Genomic DNA, 19,594 nt, shown 5'->3' with positions numbered 1-19,594 from the left:
TATTGCACAACCCCTAATATTTTGTCCTTTATCTGTATAAAACACACAGTGGAATGAACACATTGCTGGGTGACAATGCTTGATGTGATTAAATTGAACAAATTGTCATCTGTTTCATATAACCATGTATTGTCTATGTATTACAAATAACACTACACTCTTTAGATGAAACAGATGAGATATAAATAAAATGTTATTTGCAAATTATAGGTCTATGTACATTGACTCGGTTTGATCCCTGAGTGAATTTTTACATGTGTATTTAAGTCATACTTTTGTGCAAAACATTTCTCACATGTATGACATTTGAATGGTTTTACTCCTGGATGTTGTTTCCTTATATGAGTGTACATAGAACTGCTTTGTATGAATCCCTTCATACATATATGGCACTTGTGTGGCTTCTCTCCAGTATGAACTGCTTGGTGATGCTGAAGGTGAATGTTTTGTGTAAATGCCATTTCACAATATGTACATTGATATGGTTTGATTCCTGAGTGAATTCTTTCATGTCTTATCAAATTATTTTGTCGTGTGAATTGTTTCCCACATGTACTACACTTGTATGGCTTCTCACCTGTATGGACTCTCATGTGTCTTTTCAGAGTAGGTTTTTGTGAGAACATCATGTTACAGTGCAAACATTGGTATGGTTTCATTCCTGTATGAATTCTCATGTGATATTTCAAGTGATGGCTGTGTGTGAATGCCGCAAGGCATATAGGGCACTGATAGGGTTTTTCTCCTGTATGAACTCTCATGTGAGATATCAAGGAACCCTTTGATGACAATCCCCTACCACATACTTTACACTGATGAAGTCTATCAGCAGAACGTTGCACATGTCTTTGTATTCCACTGTCATTTACCTTATCCTCATGATGTGATGTTCTGTCATGTATGTTCACATCAGATTGTGGTAACTCAGTACTGTGACAACTGCTCTTTAAATTACATTTAGATACATCTACTGGATGAAATGTATTAGTTCTTGCTGTTTGAAGTGTTCTTTTATGCTGATTACTTTGATGGGTTGAGACCACTTTGCATAGTGATCTCCCAATATTTGGAGATGATCTTGATTGGTAAAATGTTAAATCTACATGCTGACGGTGGCGATACTTCAAATGCTTTAAAAGAAATAGGCGACCTGTGAAGGCTGCGCTGCAGATTTCACATTGATGAAAGTTGCCATCTGTTGAAAAAATCAGAATACATTTTGGTTGGTTGATAAAAAGTGTAGAAACTAGATTTGTTTAATCTGTTTTAGCAGTTAAAGTGAATTCCAACAAACTTAAAGTAACTTACTATATGCCATTTTCCACAATGATATGGCAGTGACGTCAATGTGCATTACATTGGGCACAGCTTTAAATCACTAGTGTTTGCTCAAGGTGCTGGCATACACACACACATGCTTAAAGACGCTGCACAGATGCGCGGGAAAACCGTTGCCTCAATGCCTTTACATCACTGCCACATCAGTGTGAAAAATGGTATAATGTACATTTTTTATTAAACCCTATAGAACTCACAGCATTTTCCTTATTACACCCTATGGAACTCAGTTGCCTAGAGCACATGACATTGAAGCAAAATTGTCACCGGAATCCAGAGAGGCTTGGGAAAGAAAGGGCTTTACTTCCCTTGCCAGCAGTTTCAGGTCATTGCTTCCATTGTGCCCTCAGGTCAAACAGTAGTTATGTGTTTGGATCACTTTTGGGGAGAATTCTAAAAGCTTCTAAAGGTCCTTCAGATGTTTTCACATTTCACCTGAGCTGCACACATGATATTAGTGCTAGTCAACTGAGAAGATCAATCAGAGCTAAATATATCAGTGTACACTACCGGCCGCTCAATACCTATTTATTAAAAGAATTCAAGAACTTTGCTCTATTTGTACGCAATAATCAGAGAATTATATACAAGAAAAAAATGACAAAATGTTAAAATAAAAACAACCCAGCACTGGGACAATCAATTACGATGAATGGAATATGAAGTGTAATAACTCAAGGTAGCTTATTCTTTGTTGCTTACCATTGATGAACTTTTCCTCCTCTATTCCAAGCTCTTTGGCATACTCTTCCCCATAATAAACAAGGAGTTCTTTTCCTGCATAGATTGGTTTGAAGCTTCGGTAGTAAACCTGTCCACGGAATTGGTAAGCTATGAGGTTCTGTTCTGGTTCATTTCTGGCACAGTTGACATAACGCATCCAGTTGGCTTTGTGCTTGTTTTTTCCATTGATGTAGTGTGTTCTCTTCTTGTCATTAAATATCTGTAGTCAAGGGTCACATTATGGATAAGATTTGTAAATAAACTATAGGCGCAGGCCTATAAGTCAGCAATTTAGATATTGTTTTTAATTGCATCTCTAAACGTAATGCTGTAAGTTTATAAAAGTATACATTTTCAGAAAGGAATCAATGCAAGGGATTATAATATAACACTAACAGATCCATGCAAAGATGGGCCATTTTTGAGAAAATCACAAAATTTGATTTCACTTTACTGCCTTGAGGAAGGTATACGGACTATAGAGTGACCTGAATCACCTGATAACCTATTTTGTTAAGCCACTACCAAATGAGAGCAGCATACAAACTTTGTCTTTGTTGACTTGAGAGAGGTCCTAATAAAGTTTAAAATCTAAACTGGATACTTACAAAATCCAAATTCACTTTCCCTGTAGCTCATCTACAAAAGGATGGGGCAAGTGACATACTTAAACCCTTGTTACAGTCAGTTCCGATGAGGGTAACACCTGATTGTCTGCTACACTTCAGGCAGATTGACATTGCTCAAACCCAATGTTTCATCAGCATTAGGCCAATAAAAAAGTTTGCTTATCCTCAAATTGATTGGCTGATCAATACCAACAAGACGGTTGACGCTAATCTGCATCAGCACATAGAAGGGAGGAGATCTAGCCACTTCTATATGATGGCCGATAACCAGCATGTACCAGCCAGGACCAGGGAAATACTAAACAAATTACTAAAATACTAATACCTTCAAATTTGACCTAATTCTGAATTCTTGAATGAGTCTACCACAAAATATAAAACAGACTAAAAGGTTATGGAAACCAACAAAATGCCTAAACGATAATGCTTACCTCCCAAGAATAACCACTTTTTCTTCCCACTTGTTCATTTACAACAATCTCTCCTCCATAGGGTCCAAATCTAACTCCTTTTGGAATGAACTTCTCTGTCCATACTCCTTGACCAGCTCCTTCTATACCAGCTTCTTTAACAATAAGCCCAGGAGGTAGACTGAGTTTAGCACGGTTCTTGCATTTAGATGGTACTGGAGTGTCTTCAATGATAGTCAGAGGATGAGATGGGCAATCATCTTCATACAGCTCATGGCAGTCTTCACAATCTGCAAATAAATGAGTGACAATTAGTTGTAAGTTATTACTAATAGTGATAGGCTGTATAATAGTGATGTTTCAGACAGCTTAGGGTACCAGCTTATTTGATATAGCTTGTTGTTCCAAGTAATTTGGCACCAATATTATTGAAATCGGCCAAAAATTGAGACAATGCCGGCAAAATATCGACATACAAGGGGTGCAGATTTGACCTTTATTTTCTAGTTATAAGTGACTTTTGTCACATTAAGGATCTAGGAAGGGCATTTATGCACTCTATGACAAATGAAACTCTTTGGTGTCCTTAAAATTTGCGGTTTTGGGGAAGATTAGGCCATGAGGGCGCTTTACCTTTTGGCTACAATTGTCAGGCGGCATAGGACACTCAACATGTGACGTTCGAGGCTGGCGAAAATACAAGGCCGACAGCCCCATTCAAAATACACTGTTAGCAGTTACAAATTGAAAAACAACATACTTAGTTACAGTGGGGTACTTTGTTGAACCCCAACGGTTTTAGAGTAAGATAATTTTGCTTTGATACCACATAACAAATTTAGAATTGTTTGTGAAGATTTCATGATTATGTGTTAATCCAATGGCGACGTCAAAAATAGCGATATCGAATCCACCATCATCTGACAATTGCAATGAGAAAACATGTAATATTGCAAATTGTTTTTGGCTGAGCTTCACTCAAATTGCAAAAATATTAAAATTTGACTTTTATTGCTGAACTAACTAAAGGATTAAGATTGAGCTATTTTTCATTTCTCAAAACAAGATAATATTTTTTTAAATTCCAAAAAATTAGTGCTGTATTTTTCTGTAATCAGGAGTAATTTCTGTCATCAACAAGTAAAATACTCACAAACATAGACATCATCTTCTACTGCTTCTAGATCTTTGTAGGATTTTCTTGTTCCTTCTCTTAAGGAGTAACATCTGGTACCTGTCAGGTAAATTACGCAAACACTCATGTGTGAATTAATGTATAAGCCTAGTCTTTATATTTGTACACATCTTGTTTGAAGGCCACTATTACGGTATATGAATTGACAGCGGTGTAGCGTCATAGGGGAACGGTTTAGAAACCCCATAAGAAAATTGCCAAAAATGGCTTGTGACCCCCCTAATCAGACCGGTGCCTCCCAATCATGGTCGGTACCCCCCAATTGGATGACCCACGCCACGCCACTGTGAATTGACATAATAATTTAGTTTATGTAGCTCTATGACATACTTTTCCATTGAAAATAACTGTTCTTAATTTCTGTCACATTTATTGGACCAAAATGACACAACTTGTATCTAGGAAGAGAATTGCTGACCAAGTCATCTTTTGTCAAGTTTTAAGCATGTGGCTCAAAATTCACAATACTGCAATCTAATGATATAATATAAGCCCTGCTAAATAGTTTCTCACTCAATTTCTATTTACTTTTAAACAGGAGATTTAAGATTTAAGAAAACTAGTGAGATTTAGTTCCAAGAATTTTTTACAATATTCAAATGAGGTTCTGATTTGGTCTTGTTATTTAAATATACACACTAAGGGCCCATTTTTCAAAACAAGGCTAGAGCTAGAGCTAAGCATCTTGTGCACACCTGTCTCTGAATTTCTTTCAACTCCCTGTTAATGTGTGTTAAAAAGTGTATGAGATTTTGAACATTGGTCATTTTAATGATATGGTTACCTGAAATAAAAGGTAAAGTCACTGAAAGATGAAAAGAATCAGTTCTGTAGCCTGTATGAATATCTGGTCATAAACTTATCCCCAATGGCCTAAAGTAGCCTTGCTTCTAGCCAAGCTTTGAGAAACTGGTAATTTCTGTCTTGACCCTAAGGGATATGCGGACAGAGTTACTTATATCATACAACAATACAAATGTGACTTTCAGAACCCAAACAATCTTGTGCACTGCCCCTCTCCTACCACCCCAACAAAAATAAGTAGCCAACAATATTCTCCCTTGAGGGAAAATGATCAATTTAAGCAAAGATTTTGGACACTTTAATAAAAAAAAGTACTGTAACACATTTTTCACCTGTCTCATTCTGCATTTCCTTCTTAGTCTTCATCCTTTTCTGTTTTTGAGAAACCTGTTTAACAGCATGTGGAGTCACTACATTTGTGTCATCATCTTCAAAGTCACTGACATTAATATTAGCAAGTTGTTCAAATGCATCATCACTGTCATACTCAGGGGGTCTAGATGTACTCTCTGGCTTTTTCTGTTTGAAATGAAAAAAAAAAATAAGATTGTAATATTTTCGGCAACAGTTTCTCACAATCATGACATAGTTATTGTGATCATGGTGATAATGCATAGAAATAATTACAAGCCTAGTTTAGACCACACAAACAAAAACTTTAAATATTTACTAAATAATTGACGAAAGAGACAACCTCCAGAAACAGGGTTTCAAATTCGTGGAGAACCCGAGAACCGGTTCTCCTGAAGGTTCTCGCTGGATAACCACTAGGAGAACCAAAATTGGTTCTCGTAAGCTTCCAATTTTTAGGTCACATGTTGTGTAATATTTTACCTTTCTGCAACGGAAATTGATTTAATAATCTTATTTATCCAAAAATATAATTGTGAAATGTTGGGGAAAAGGCAAAGTTTTCTTCATTTAAGCTGTCAATTTATTGTACGATCATGAACGGGAATCCATGGCCCATGCATGTACTTTCAATGTTTATGTTACTCGACCAAGTGTCTCCTTTGGTTGTATTCGCCGTAGAAGTGATGATGTAACAGGATTAACTACCATAGTATTATACTAGATGAATACAATTTTTGAATATATCGGCTTGCCCTGCACTACAATGTTCACATCGAACCAAAGGTTCTCGTAAAAGCACTTTGCGAGAACCTAAACAGGTTCCCGCAATTGATTGCGAATTTGAACCCCTGAGAAAAACACAATAGATTGGTTTGTACAGCTGCCTGTATCAGTATTCAGTAATCTAGTACATGTAGCTCAAACTCCAAATAATGATAATGTATTTTGTAGATGGTGTCTGCCTTTTGTCTCTTTCGTAAAAATGCTTAGTTGCTTTACAAGTGCTTGTAGATGGAATTCTACAGTATTTCAGCTTTATATTTGGCGATCGTGTCTTAATTAGGGCATGGTGGCAAAATAGGTAATGGCTTTCACTCATAATCATGAGGTAGCATATGGTCATTGATTCAAATCCCTGCAGCACCATCATATTGTTCACTTGGGCAAGGTTGCACCTTGTTTGCCCCACCCCATCCAGGTGTATGGGAGTTGCTAGGGGATGATTAGTGCCAAGAGGTACATTACTATAGACGAAGAATAACACAATACAGTTCCCTTCGACAAAACACACAGCATGGTCTATTCGCTGTTGAAGTGACATAATAATCGGATTAACTACACGCGGTATCTATGCATTGATGTACTTGCGAACAAAATGAATATGTATGAACAGATGCGACGGGATTACTCATGGAATTATCTCCATTATATATATTATTAGCTATTATTCTATTAACCCTCCTCGTCCTTGCATCTTCTCTAGGTGTTAGGCGGCTTTTATTTGCACAATTGGACGCTCAAAACACCAGGTTGGTGCTAGCGGCTACCCAAAGATGTCCAACCAAATCCTGACCATGACTTGGCTCGTTGGATTCGTCTATATGGTCAAGAGCTCTTGATGAAGCAAAATTCTGTATCTCAGTGCCATCAGAATAAATATTGTTGAAGTGTACTGGTACTGCAGTGACTTGCACATTAAATCATTAACATTTAATTAATTTTATTTTTACTTTGCAAGATGATATTTACTGAACATACATGTTCCTTACCATTTCTCTCTCTTTTCTTCCAGATCTTTTCAAAGGGACTTTAAAAGATGGTGTCTTTTTACGAGCTGTAGAAATCAGAAAATAATAATGAAAAAGGTGACATGAAAACATTGGTAAAATTTGTGAAAGATGTATTAGCGGATTTTATGTCCACCAAAATTTCAACAACTACATCTTTGCAATAGGTCTATAAAGTGTTCGACTTTAAAACTGTTAATTAAAACAGCATTAAATGCCCGTGATCTGATCAATAGCCTCATCCACACATCATCCCCATGCAGGCTAACTTGGCTATGGGTATCAAAAGGGATTGAAAAACCAGCATGTTCCTTTGGAAATCCAAGGTACGGTAACAGACCATTTAAAGCCATATTATAACATTTTCAAACAAAATAGATTGGCATTTATTTGCCATAAAATGTTAGCTTTTAATGTCAGATATATCCCCTTTAGGCTATTTAAAGCCATATTATAACATTTTCAAACAAATTAAATTGGCATTTATTTGCCATAAAATGTTAGCTTTTACTGTCAGATATATCCCCTTTTATTTTGGAGCCGAACAACTATGGCAAAGCAAGGAAAATTGGAATTTACTACCAGCGCACATGTTGCCAATACGCACCACTCCTTCGGTCATGTTGTGGTACGACCCTTTGTTGTGTATATCACCGTCCCGCACGCCGTGGTATGCGTACTGTGTGTTATGAACATCGTGTAATCGACGTGTATGCGTTTGACTAATAATTCCATCGTAATAATAAAGCGCCAGTTCCGGCGTTTTATTCAAAATCTCGGATTTTGACAAAACTACAGTACCTAGAGTCTTGATTTTTGCAGGGTATATTGGTTTTTATTAAAGTACAATAATCGTGCAAAAAAGGAATTTTAAAAATTCAGTGAGGGCGTCTTCCACAGCAAATGTTATAATATGGCTTTAATCAAGGCAAAAACCTCATGTAAGGAAATTGGTCCATCTTCATTTGAGAATACAAACAGACTTTACTTATCATGCTTAAATGCCAAACCTAAACTAGGAAGCAAGATTTCTTTTAGTCGCAGTATGTGCTTACCATCAAGTAATTGTTATCTGATCTCACCTACAATAATTATGTGCTGAATGCTTTAGAATTATAATTAGCACATTTTGTAATGAATCTTGCACTGCCTATGTTAGTAGGAAAACTAAGTTATAATCATTTGCAGTAAACCTATGACGAGCGTATTTTAAGCATACATCGCATATTTACTGCATTGGACGCACTTGTCTCTAATTGGCTGCTGAGGTGATCTGCTGTTGCTGAGTGGAAATTTATGAATGAACTGTGTGCCGTACACGTTGTTAGCTCCGAATTTGCAACATCACGGTAGTCGCGCTCGTCAAATGTTTACTGCAAAATAGTACAATTTCTACCAATTTATAGAGAATTCAAAGAATACCATATGGTATTTTTCACAATAATAATTACCATACAAAATAATTAAAACTTACACCTGCTTCCTCCAGGTAGCCAGTTGTCATCATCTTCATCGCTGTCTTCAAATGTAACCTTTTTCTTCATCCTTCCAGTTTGTCTCATGAAATCAGGTGGTGGGACATTTAAACCTGAAGTAATGACAAGCAATCTGATTTAATTACCGGTACTTTACCAGACAATCTGACAATGGCACATGAAGCGTGTGACAATACAAAATCTTAAAATTAAAATTGTCCCAAAATGAAGTCTGATCTGAAACGTACATGGCTAAAGTCAAATGCATCTTGCTAAGACTCAAAACAAAATGGAATAATAAACAAAACCAAATCTTACCAACTTTTATCATCATTTCATAATTCTGTTTCATGTTCCTCATTCTAAGCCTCTCATATTCAGAGAACTCAGCAAATTCTGCTGCAGTAAAATACACTTCAATCCCATGGTTGTCTTCTGATGAACTCATCTTGCTCTGTCAACTCACTTTAACTATTAATCATCAAGCTGAAATGGATAAAAATAAATTAAATTCTACATTCAGGGGGCAGGCAATGTGCCCTGTGCGCCACCCTTGGGGGGGGGGGGGGCGCCAAATTGACCAATTCAGCACCGATTCTGCGCCCCTCCAAGCGTTGAAAGTCAAAATTTCCGTGCGCATTTCAGCACAGCATCAATTGAAAGAACATTTTAAGACAGTATTCAACTTCTAGTAACCAAGATTAATTAGTGGTAGGCTTTATTTGTCCAAAATTTCGTGCGCAATTGTTTCAAGAATTGGGCGGGGTAGGGTGCCAATTTTGTTTCTTGCCCCGGGCGCTACCAACGCCACTGCATGACCATACTGAAATGGTGAGACTCAGACTGGCATAATACTATTCAACTTTTTGTGTGAAAATTTGTTACACCCTACAACTACTGTGAACTACATTATCTTTTGAATTTGATCACCCATATTCAAATGCTAACTCATGAACTAGTAATGTAACAATGTAATGGTAATCATGCCTTGAAACATAAGCTTTCCAGAAATGGGTTTCTGGATTTCTGGGTTTGCATACTTTAACTACATTTGAGATATAAGTTTAGGCCAATGGAACTCGATTATTAGTTTCCGATTGAATGTTTGAAAAAAAGGACGAGGTAGCTATTTCATTAAATTCGGTCTCTTTTCATTATCCATTATGTCAACAAAATCAATGAATTTATGAACAGCTTTCTCCAAATTTAGGTACCCCACCAGTACCAAAGTATATTGTTGATGAAAGACCATTTCAAACCAGGTATTAATGCTTAGATCATCATTACAGACATTTTGCAACAGATTGAGAAACAAAAATTTGAATTTGTTTTTATGAAAAGAAATTTGCAATTTTTGTAATCACTAGAAGCATGATGAGGTAAATTTTCAGGTAATCCGTAAATTTCCATTATTTACCCCATCCTCTACCCCTACAAATAAGAAAAATGGCTGATTATGATCAGCAGGGGATGTCAGACATTTTGAGAGTTTCAATTTTGATTATTTCCATCTCAATTTTCAGATAATTGACTTTTTTATAAAAATAATGAAAGTTTTGGTCAAATTGAAAAGGTGATGCGGGCGGTCAATAGGAAACTAGCAATCGAGTTCCATTAGCCTTATAACCAAAATCAAAATTGCTAAAGGGTACCGTACCATTAAAGCCATATTATAACATTTCCAAACAAAATAGATTAGCATTTCTTTGCCATAAAATGTTAGCTTTTACTTTCAGATATATCCCATTTTATTTTTGAGCCGAACAACTACGGCAAAGCAAAGAAAATTGGAATTTACTACCAGCGCACATGTCGCCAATACGTACCACTCCTTCGGTCATGTTATGGTACGACCCTTTGTTGTGTATATCACCGTCCCGCACGCCGCACGTATACTGTGTGCTATGAACATCGTGTATGCGTTCGACTAATAATTCCATCGTAATAATAAAGCGCCGGTTCCGGCGTTTTATTCAAAATCTCAGATTTTGACAAAACTACAGCACCCAGAATCTTGATTTTTGAAGGGTATATTGGTTTAATAAAGTACAATATAATCTTGTAAAAAAAAGAATTTGAAAAATTCAGTGAGGGCGTCCTTCTCAGCAAATGTTATAATATGGCTTTAATGTTGAAGTGACTGATAGATGTTGATATGTATACAGTGAAATAGCTTGAGGATTTGAAGTCCTGTGTAAACTTGCAATACATTTACTGCATCAGAAAAGCTACGGTACTATAGAACATCTCGGGGCCTTATTATAACGTTGATAATTTGTCTCTAATAAACAGCCCTTACGAAAAAAATTAGGTAAACCAGGTAAAGAATAAGCGCCCACTCAAAATGATTCTGTAAAGCGCCCTGGGTGCTTATTGGAATGAATATATGTGACCCGGCAGCACAAACGAGCCGTAAATTCCCTAAATTGTATTCTGTGTTACGGTGTAAAACTTAAGCTGGCCCGACATCCGTCTTATTTTGATAGTCAAAAACTAATCAATAATCCTATTGTTGAAGTGGATAATAAGCTTCTACCTTAGATGGCCGGCTATAGAACTTTTAATAGCTCTGGTCTTTGTTTGCTTTTGCTAAATCCTGTTCAAGTGGTGGGTTACCAGGCATTGTATTTTGTACAGGTATGCATAACCAATAATTAACAATGAGAGAACTTTCTTAAACCTCGTTGACTTGGGGATGATTTGAAATGACCGCCAATTATGACTGTTTGATATATATTGCCAGCAATGTGGAAAAAGAGACACATGTAAAAACGTAAAAAGCTATAATTTTGTTGAAGGAGCAAAGTTTAACAAACCATAACCCCGCTTCTGGATATCGTTTGAAGTCAAATGATATACCATTTTTAAGTTTATGATGTTTATTTTTTAAACACGAAATAAAACAAAATTGCCGGGGGAGGAATTTACGGCTCATTCGCCGTGGACGGTCACATATGGTACCTCAAAAAGTACACTTTCTGTGAGTACGCCTGCAACGGGGGTGTTTTTGTGACCTGTCATGCAAACCGAGAATGAAATTGGAATTAAAGTTTCAGGTTTTATACTTCTACTATCAGAGATACTTCTAATGAAATGCAAGTTTTCAAAATCCATGTGCCTCCATAAGTTAGAAGATATATCCTCAAAGTCTGTGAAATGTACGTCCGCAACGCGGGAACTGCCCACTTACATGCATACATGCAGTGTTCGAAATAACAAGCACTTATCCTCTCAAGTCAGTCCAAAAATCACTGGGTGACAACCATATCAATTTTTGAGGCTGGCTAGATGTACTTAAGGGGTGGTGCAATAATTAATTATGTGTACCCAGGGGTGGTGAATTCTCAAAATGGTCTGCCAAAATCGCTTGCCCCCCCCCTCTGGCTGTGCCAAAAATCTTTGCCCCCCTTTGACGTGCCAAAAACCTTTGGCCCCCCTTTGATGTGCCAAAAATCTTTGCCCCCCCTTACCAATGCAAGATTTTTGGGAACCTGAATTTACAACCTTAAATTGTCTTACCATGTAATGCGAGCGTAGCGAGCAGGAAATTTTGCATATTTGAACGTGTTCCTAACGTTTTCCTACACCTTTTTAGGGCATAATATAGAAACGGTGCCCAAAATATCTGTGCCAAAAATTGCTTGCCCCCCTTTTGACTTGCCAAAAATCGCTTGACCCCCCTTTTGACCTGCAAAAATGCTTGTCCCCCCTTTTGGCCTGCCAAAAATCTTTGCCACCCCCCCATAATTCACCAACCCGGGGTACACATAATTATTGCACCACCCCTAAATCCCCTGGACAACCATATTTTACCTGGACAACCATGCTCAGGGTTCGAATTCGGCTGTAGGCTCAATTTGAAGTAACTGCTACCCAATGCAATTTTGCATTCTGTATAGCACTTTTTATAATACTTTAGTATATATGGAAGTATCCTAATTATGATGAATTACTAATTAGCCAAAAACTGCTACACAAAATTTTTAAACGAATTCGAACGCTCAGCATACAGTAAAATTAAGTATTTCTTGGCCAAACTGGAACATGCGCATTGCGTCCATGTGGCGTACTAAGCGTGTACGCAATGGCAGCATGAATGTAACTTGTCATGCTTGTAAGACGCGTGTAGTATGCTTTCTTTCCTCTGTACTGCGGCTTCGCGCGTGTTTATCGCGGAGCCACTAGCATTTATAGTGTTCTAGTTTGGCCAAGTCTTCAGAAATACTTAATTTTACTGTAGCCTAGGCTAGGTAGGCCTACTGTTACAGTACATCATGTGTACATGCATGCCCAATGCCCATGCATGCATGCAGGATGCCATGCCATGCATTCATGCAATTGCATGTGCCTGCCAAACCTACCCCTCAATCATGCAATTGAATGACTCAATGAGGGCCTCATCAGCTTTCCTTTAGGGTTCAGGCGGCATAGGAAGCGCAACATGTGACGTACGAGGCTGGTGAAGATTATGATACAGGGCTGACAGCCCCATTCAAAATACACGGTTAGCAATAACAAATGGAAAATTAACATACTTGCAGTGCCAGTGGGGTACTTTGTCGAAGCCCGACGGTTTTAGAGTAAGATAATTTTGCTTTGACACCACATAACAAATTTAGAATTGTTTGTGAAGATTTCATGATTATGTGTTTTAAAAATGCAATGGCGACCTCAAAATTGGCGATATCGCTTCAATCACCGCCTGTAGGGTTTTTTTTTTATTTATGGTAGGCCTACACATGCAATAGCTGCCTTCAGGCCGGGCATTGTACTTACACAAGGCAGCTATACTAGTAAGAATTCCAATTGCATAATTGAATGAACGCAGCTTTCAACAGCTGAGTGTACTCGATACAACCGCGATCGTATATCGCGTATTTCAAACTACAACGCGAACGCACGACCTTGGATACAATGCTAACCAATCAGGAGTGCGTTAATTGGCATCACTACCGCGTTACTCATGCACAGTCGCACGTTGGCGTACATCGCGCGGTGTACTAAAAAAATCGTCACGCTATTGAATGCTGCGTTCATTCAATTGGAATTCTCACTATACATTGTAAGAATAAAACCCCCCTAAACATGCTAAGCCTAAGGCCAATGAAAGTCAATTCATAGTTTCCCGTTACACAATTTTTCATTACTGTGTAGGTGACCATTTCATTTTTCATTATTTTATACCATTTCATTATTGCATCTGTTACAGGTGTAAACCAATAACTACCCATGTATACATGTGATAGATCACAGTTTGTAGTTTACAGATGTAGTTTACAACCACATGAAGGTGATTGTGCAACTATTATCAAAAGTTTCACAATATTTTTTACGGGATAAGATCAGAGCAGATCAAAAAGTGCGGGCCAGAGAATTGAGTAGGTATTCATTATTAATTCATTATTTATACCATGCTCCTACTGCAAAGACAGTCAGAAAATCCCTGAAAATCAACAGAAGGAGATTTATGACATATTTAAAACCACAATTATTTATTGGTATATTAAAGTTTGTTAGAAATCAACATTTTATTCAAAATAACATGGCCAGCATTTCGTTTTGAGCGGAGTAGGGTAACGGGAAGCTATTAGCCTAAAGAAATGCTGCGCCGCCTCATCATCATGATCATAGGCATGTAGGCCTAGCTAGGCTAGGCTAAGGCCTAAGGCTATTTATTAAAAAGCACTGCAGCCTGACCCCCAGGCAGGGCCCCCAGGGGTATCCGTATAGAGTTCGGACCCCTTTTAAAAAATTTCTGCAAGTTCAGGAATCCCCAGGGGTCCATGCAGACCCCCAGTTTTTCAATCTAGCGCTATTGCAGACATACTATTTATGCTGCATTTGTGCAACTCGGACTCACCAAACTCTACTCCGGACCCTACTTTTTAATTTTCTGCAAGTTCGATCGAGGGTCCATGCTACGGAGACTGGAGCACCACTACATGACTGTCCAGCATAAAGTCTTATTCAGATTCCCTTTTACAAATTAAACGTACTGCTAGCCGTCCAGCGCGTATTATTTGCACAAGGTCAAATGCACATGCTTGACGTCGCGCGCGTATACGCGATGGTTAAGCTGTCAAATGAAATCTGAATAAGACTAGCAGGACCGCGACACTCCGGAGGACAGCAGAGGACAGAAAAAATGTGACTCTCGTGCTAGTCTCCTACACAACCAGTTAATTATGTGGTTGTTCATACCGCATACAGTCTGGCCCGCGCCCGAGACTAGCACGAGAGTCACATTTTCTGTCCTCACGCCGGTATAGGCCGTCTGCACGTTAATTGTACGGAGTGTCGCTTCTCTATCTTTATTTTCTCTGGTTCTAGCGCTACCCCTGGCATGCCTGGCCTGACCCACCCCAGGCCCAGCTCTCGTGATTGGATGAGAAAATGTAACGCGGCAGAATCAACTTCAATCAATCAATCAATCAATCTCATGATCTTTATTTTCATCAATCTCATACAAACATTATAGCATTATTATACAATTATTGTGCATTTAAAACAAGATTTGATGAAGGGTACATGATACATCACAAAAGCCGAGCATGCGAGGCCTGAATAACGATGTACCACCTTCTGAATCTGAATCTGAAGTCGCTGCTGGCAAAAATATCTCGAGGATACATCACACCAACTTGCGAGCGGTTGGATGGCAGAGCAGTTATAGTTTTGGTTTGAGGTGTTTATCTAAGTTGGTTTTGAAGGTATTCAGGTCAGGGCTCTCAGCAACAGATGGAGGAAGCTGGTTCCAGCTAACGATGGTTGAAGGGAAGAATGACTTCTGTAGACCTTTTAACTAACAAATAATTATAATTTAATCAAAACAACGAATATTCACATAAACATAAATAAATAACTTCTGGTTCATCAGTCTATTTTAGCCCTTTTAATAGTCTACTTTTATCAAACAAAAGTGAAAAACAACAAGTTCTAAGCTTACAAAATTAAATTCCGCGTAGATCGTCTGCTCATCCTGCACGCATTAAAAAAAATAGTGCTGGGCGGTATCATAATTCATGATTTAGGGGTTCATTCATATATTTTCATGACTAAACGCAGACGATGGTGGACTACATTATTCACTGTGGCAACAGCCAATATCGTAAACAAAACGGACAATATGACGGCAACACTGCCTGGACATTGGACGCCCCGTGCTGAGTTGTGTTTTTAGCTCTATTGGCCCCGTTACAAAAAAAAAAAAATGCACAAAATATATTTCTCAGTGAATGTATAAATTTTCACATAAAAATAAATATTTTTGGATTCAAAATAAATGTGAAGAAAAAAAAAAAATTATAGCCGGGAGTGAGCGCGGGACTCGATCTCGGGACCCTATGCACCGCAGGCGAGACCCATTACCATTAGACCACGCGAACCGTGATACACAATGGGGGAAATTTTAGGTATATATCATAAACATACCGTGCGTTATTCATACAAAACATTCAAAAACAGTACTTACAATGAGGTTCACTGGCGAACCTCAACGGATTTAGACTGATAAAATAGTGCTTAATAACATACGTACAGTTTTGGAATAATTTGAGACATTTTTGTGTTTACGTGTAAAACCAATGACAACGTCAAAATTCAGCCAATCTTGGCCGGCCCCCCCTGACTAAACGGTTGTTTATGCCCGAGGGGCCGCTTGAAATCATGCATAAAATAATTATGCCCAGAACAGATCCCACGGGCTTAATTCCCACCGCTCTCAATTTCCATTTTTTGTACCGTAAAATGGGGTAACTTCGGTCAGCGGGGTAACTTTCTGTTAAATTTATTTCATCACTGATAGCCAGAATGGAGTCAAGTGACTCTATAAGTGGAGTAAACTAGCACTGACTCTCCAAAGGCCCGGTCCAAAGGAGTCACCTGATTATCACAGGAGAGTCAGTTGACCCTAGGGGGCCTACATGCGGGGTCAATTGACTCTACATTCAGAGTCGTCGACGGAGTCAAGAAATTTATGACTCTTCAGTCTTCAAGGGATTCCGGGAGTCAGACTCTGTAGGCCTAATTGCTTGGCTCTTGACACCGTGGAATGTAGGCCTATATTCTCCCATTCCAAGAGGAGGGTGCACATGGTCAAGCTAAATTTTCTCCATCGTGTCGTCTGACAATCGCCTATGGCGTGAAACTCAGAGTAAAGTCCTATTCCGGTAGGTCTTCACTTTGAATTTTTATCTTAAATACCGTACCGGTACATCTAGGCCCCTATGTGTACTGTGTAGGCCCTATCATTACCATTAGGCCAAGGGGGTGACACTAAATTCACGGTTGTTCTATTAGCAACGCAAAATCTATGAAAAATTCAGCTGGTTTACTAGCTAGAAAGTGAGGCCAGTTATCGATCCGTTATAGCTCGTTATGAATAATTCATGTTCGACCCTTGGATCATGTTAATTGAGTTTGGCAAATAACAACGTTGTTAGTTTTGCGAACTTTGCCTGTTCAATGAGAGTATAGCGCGCCCCCAATACATCTGGGCGCAAAACAGGCGAAAACGATCCAGTTTAATGAAATGGCGGACGGGTATTCCCATCAGGCACCAGTGATATGTTTTTTCAAAGAAAGTCTACTAATTTGATATGAAATGACATTTTGCAATAGCAAAGTCAAAATTAGGACTTGCTGTCAATAATATGAAGGAAACATGTGACAGAGGCAAGGTGGGAAATACAAGTAGTATTTAAGTTATGAATAACCTTTGATACCCGACCTGACCTTCCATCATGGCGCCTTATTCGTTTTTATGTATTTCTATTATGCTCTCAAGTAAAATAAAATACCAATCTGCTCTGAGCAGACAATGTTACTTGGCTCCCAGCATGAATTATTGATTTTATACAGAAGGAAAGAAATGCACAGTGTATGTGCATGATGTGCAAGCATACTCCAAATATTTACGGTAAATCTGAATAGTGGTCACATGTTAACATATCATGTGTTCGGGAAATCACGTGGCAACATTTTAAGATTTCAGGCTTGTTTACTAGTTAATTGCCATTTGTACTCTTTATTATTTATCTTTGTTAATTAACATATATTTTAAATGCTGATAAATCGTGGTTGGCTACCCACGATATCTGTTAAATTCAATATTTTATGAATATAATTCTACCACGCAGAGGGGGTCACGCAGCAGAATTTCACATCACCTGACTTAGCTACATTTCGAAGCTCTGCTCTTCAAATTCATGTAAATTTCAAAGTTTATACATTTAATATATTTAATATGATACTAATTTTTTTGTTATAACCAACTGGTACACGAAATATACTAGCTTGTTACCTATACAGAAAGGTAATTATCAGCCTTCACTCAGCAAATTGACATGCCCGGCATATGCAGCCATTCTCCGTCTGGATAACATGACTGTCGCCCTCAATACGTCTGGGCGCAAATTTAAATAACAATACGCTATTTACATATCAATGCGGCCTCATGCTAATTAAAGCTGCCCCATCCAGGAGTTCATCTATGATTAGGCCTATACTTTGTCTTTTTTTTCGGACTATCGGAGTGACCCGGTAATGGAGTCAGGCCAGGGTAGGCCAATGACGTAGGCCTACCTCGTTGGGGTAGGCCTAACTCTATTTATTGAGTCTGGGTTAGGCCTAGGCCTATACCGGTAGGTACCGGGTAGGCCCTACTCTATGAGCACAGTCCAGCCATTACGCGACTCTATGTCTAAAATGACTCTATATTGGGAGTCAAATGAATCCTGTGTAGAGTCATCAACAGTGACTCTTCAGCGGAATCAAGAAATTTATGACTCTTCAAGGGAGTCAAATGACTCCCAATATGGAGTCATTTTAGACATAGAGTCGCAGAGTGGCTGGACTCTGCTTTTAGAGTCACCTAGACTCCAGTTTGGCTTCAGTGAATACCAATATCAGCAGTAGATAGTTACGGTAGGGTACTACTTCATCAATGATGATGATTCAGAATATTCACTATGCTTCATCAATGCAGATATCAGCAATAGATTGCTAGAGTAGGCCTACTGCTTCATCTATGCCAATGCTAGCAGTAGATAGCTAGGGTAGGCCTACTACTTCATCAATGCCAATATCAGAAATAGATACTTAGTAGCTAGGGTACCGGTACTATTATACTTCATCAATGCCAATATATGTTAGCAGTAGGCCTAGATAACTATGGTACTACTACTTCATCAATGCAGATATCAGCAGTAGATAGCTAGGGTATATACTACTTCATCAATGCCAAAATCTGCAGTAGGTTGCCAGGGACTACTTCATCATTGACAATATCCGCAGTAGATAGGTAGGGTACTACGGTACTTCATCAATGTCAAAATCAGCAGAAGATAGCTAAGGTACTACGTCATCAATGCCAATCAGCATGCAGTAGATAGCTAGGGTACTACTTCATCAATGCCAATATCAGCAGTAGGTTGCTAGGCCCTACTTAATCATTGACAATATCCGCAGTAGATAGGTAGGGTACTACTTCATCAATACTAATATCAGCAGAAGATAGCTAAGGTACTACATCATCAATACCAATATCAGCAGTAGATAGCTAGGGTACTACTTCATCATTGACAATATCCGCAGTAGATACATTTTTTTGTATAGGTAGGGTACTACTTCATCAATGTCAATATACTAGCAGAAGATAGCTAAGGTACTACCGGTACATCATCAATACCAATATCAGTAGTAGATAGCTAGGGTACTACATCATCAATACCAATATCAGTAGTAGATAGCTATAGGGTACTACTTCATCAATACCAATATCAGCAGTAGATAGCTAGGTACAACTTCATCAATGCCAATATCAGTAGTAGATAGCTAGTGTGCTACTTCATCAATGCCAATATCAGAAGTAGATTGCTAG

General features: G+C 38.3%; 1 protein-coding gene across 1 annotated transcript; it reads right to left on the bottom strand.

Annotated features, from left to right (window-relative positions):
- Positions 1 to 291: 291 nt before the first annotated feature.
- On the bottom strand, positions 292 to 7,862 carry LOC140139688 (histone-lysine N-methyltransferase PRDM9-like). Its single transcript, XM_072161390.1, has 8 exons — positions 7,823 to 7,862; positions 7,223 to 7,287; positions 5,432 to 5,618; positions 4,254 to 4,334; positions 3,122 to 3,390; positions 2,041 to 2,281; positions 578 to 1,195; positions 292 to 431 (listed from the first exon to the last, which is right to left on the bottom strand). Exons 1-8 carry the CDS (start codon positions 7,860 to 7,862, stop codon positions 292 to 294), a joined length of 1,641 nt encoding a protein of 546 aa, XP_072017491.1.
- Between the last annotated feature and the right edge of the window lie 11,732 nt (positions 7,863 to 19,594).

This window comes from Amphiura filiformis, chromosome 18 (assembly GCF_039555335.1).
Source record: "Amphiura filiformis chromosome 18, Afil_fr2py, whole genome shotgun sequence".
Classification (NCBI taxonomy): Eukaryota; Metazoa; Echinodermata; class Ophiuroidea; order Amphilepidida; family Amphiuridae; genus Amphiura; species Amphiura filiformis.
This window is presented reverse-complemented; position numbering and strand designations above follow the sequence as displayed.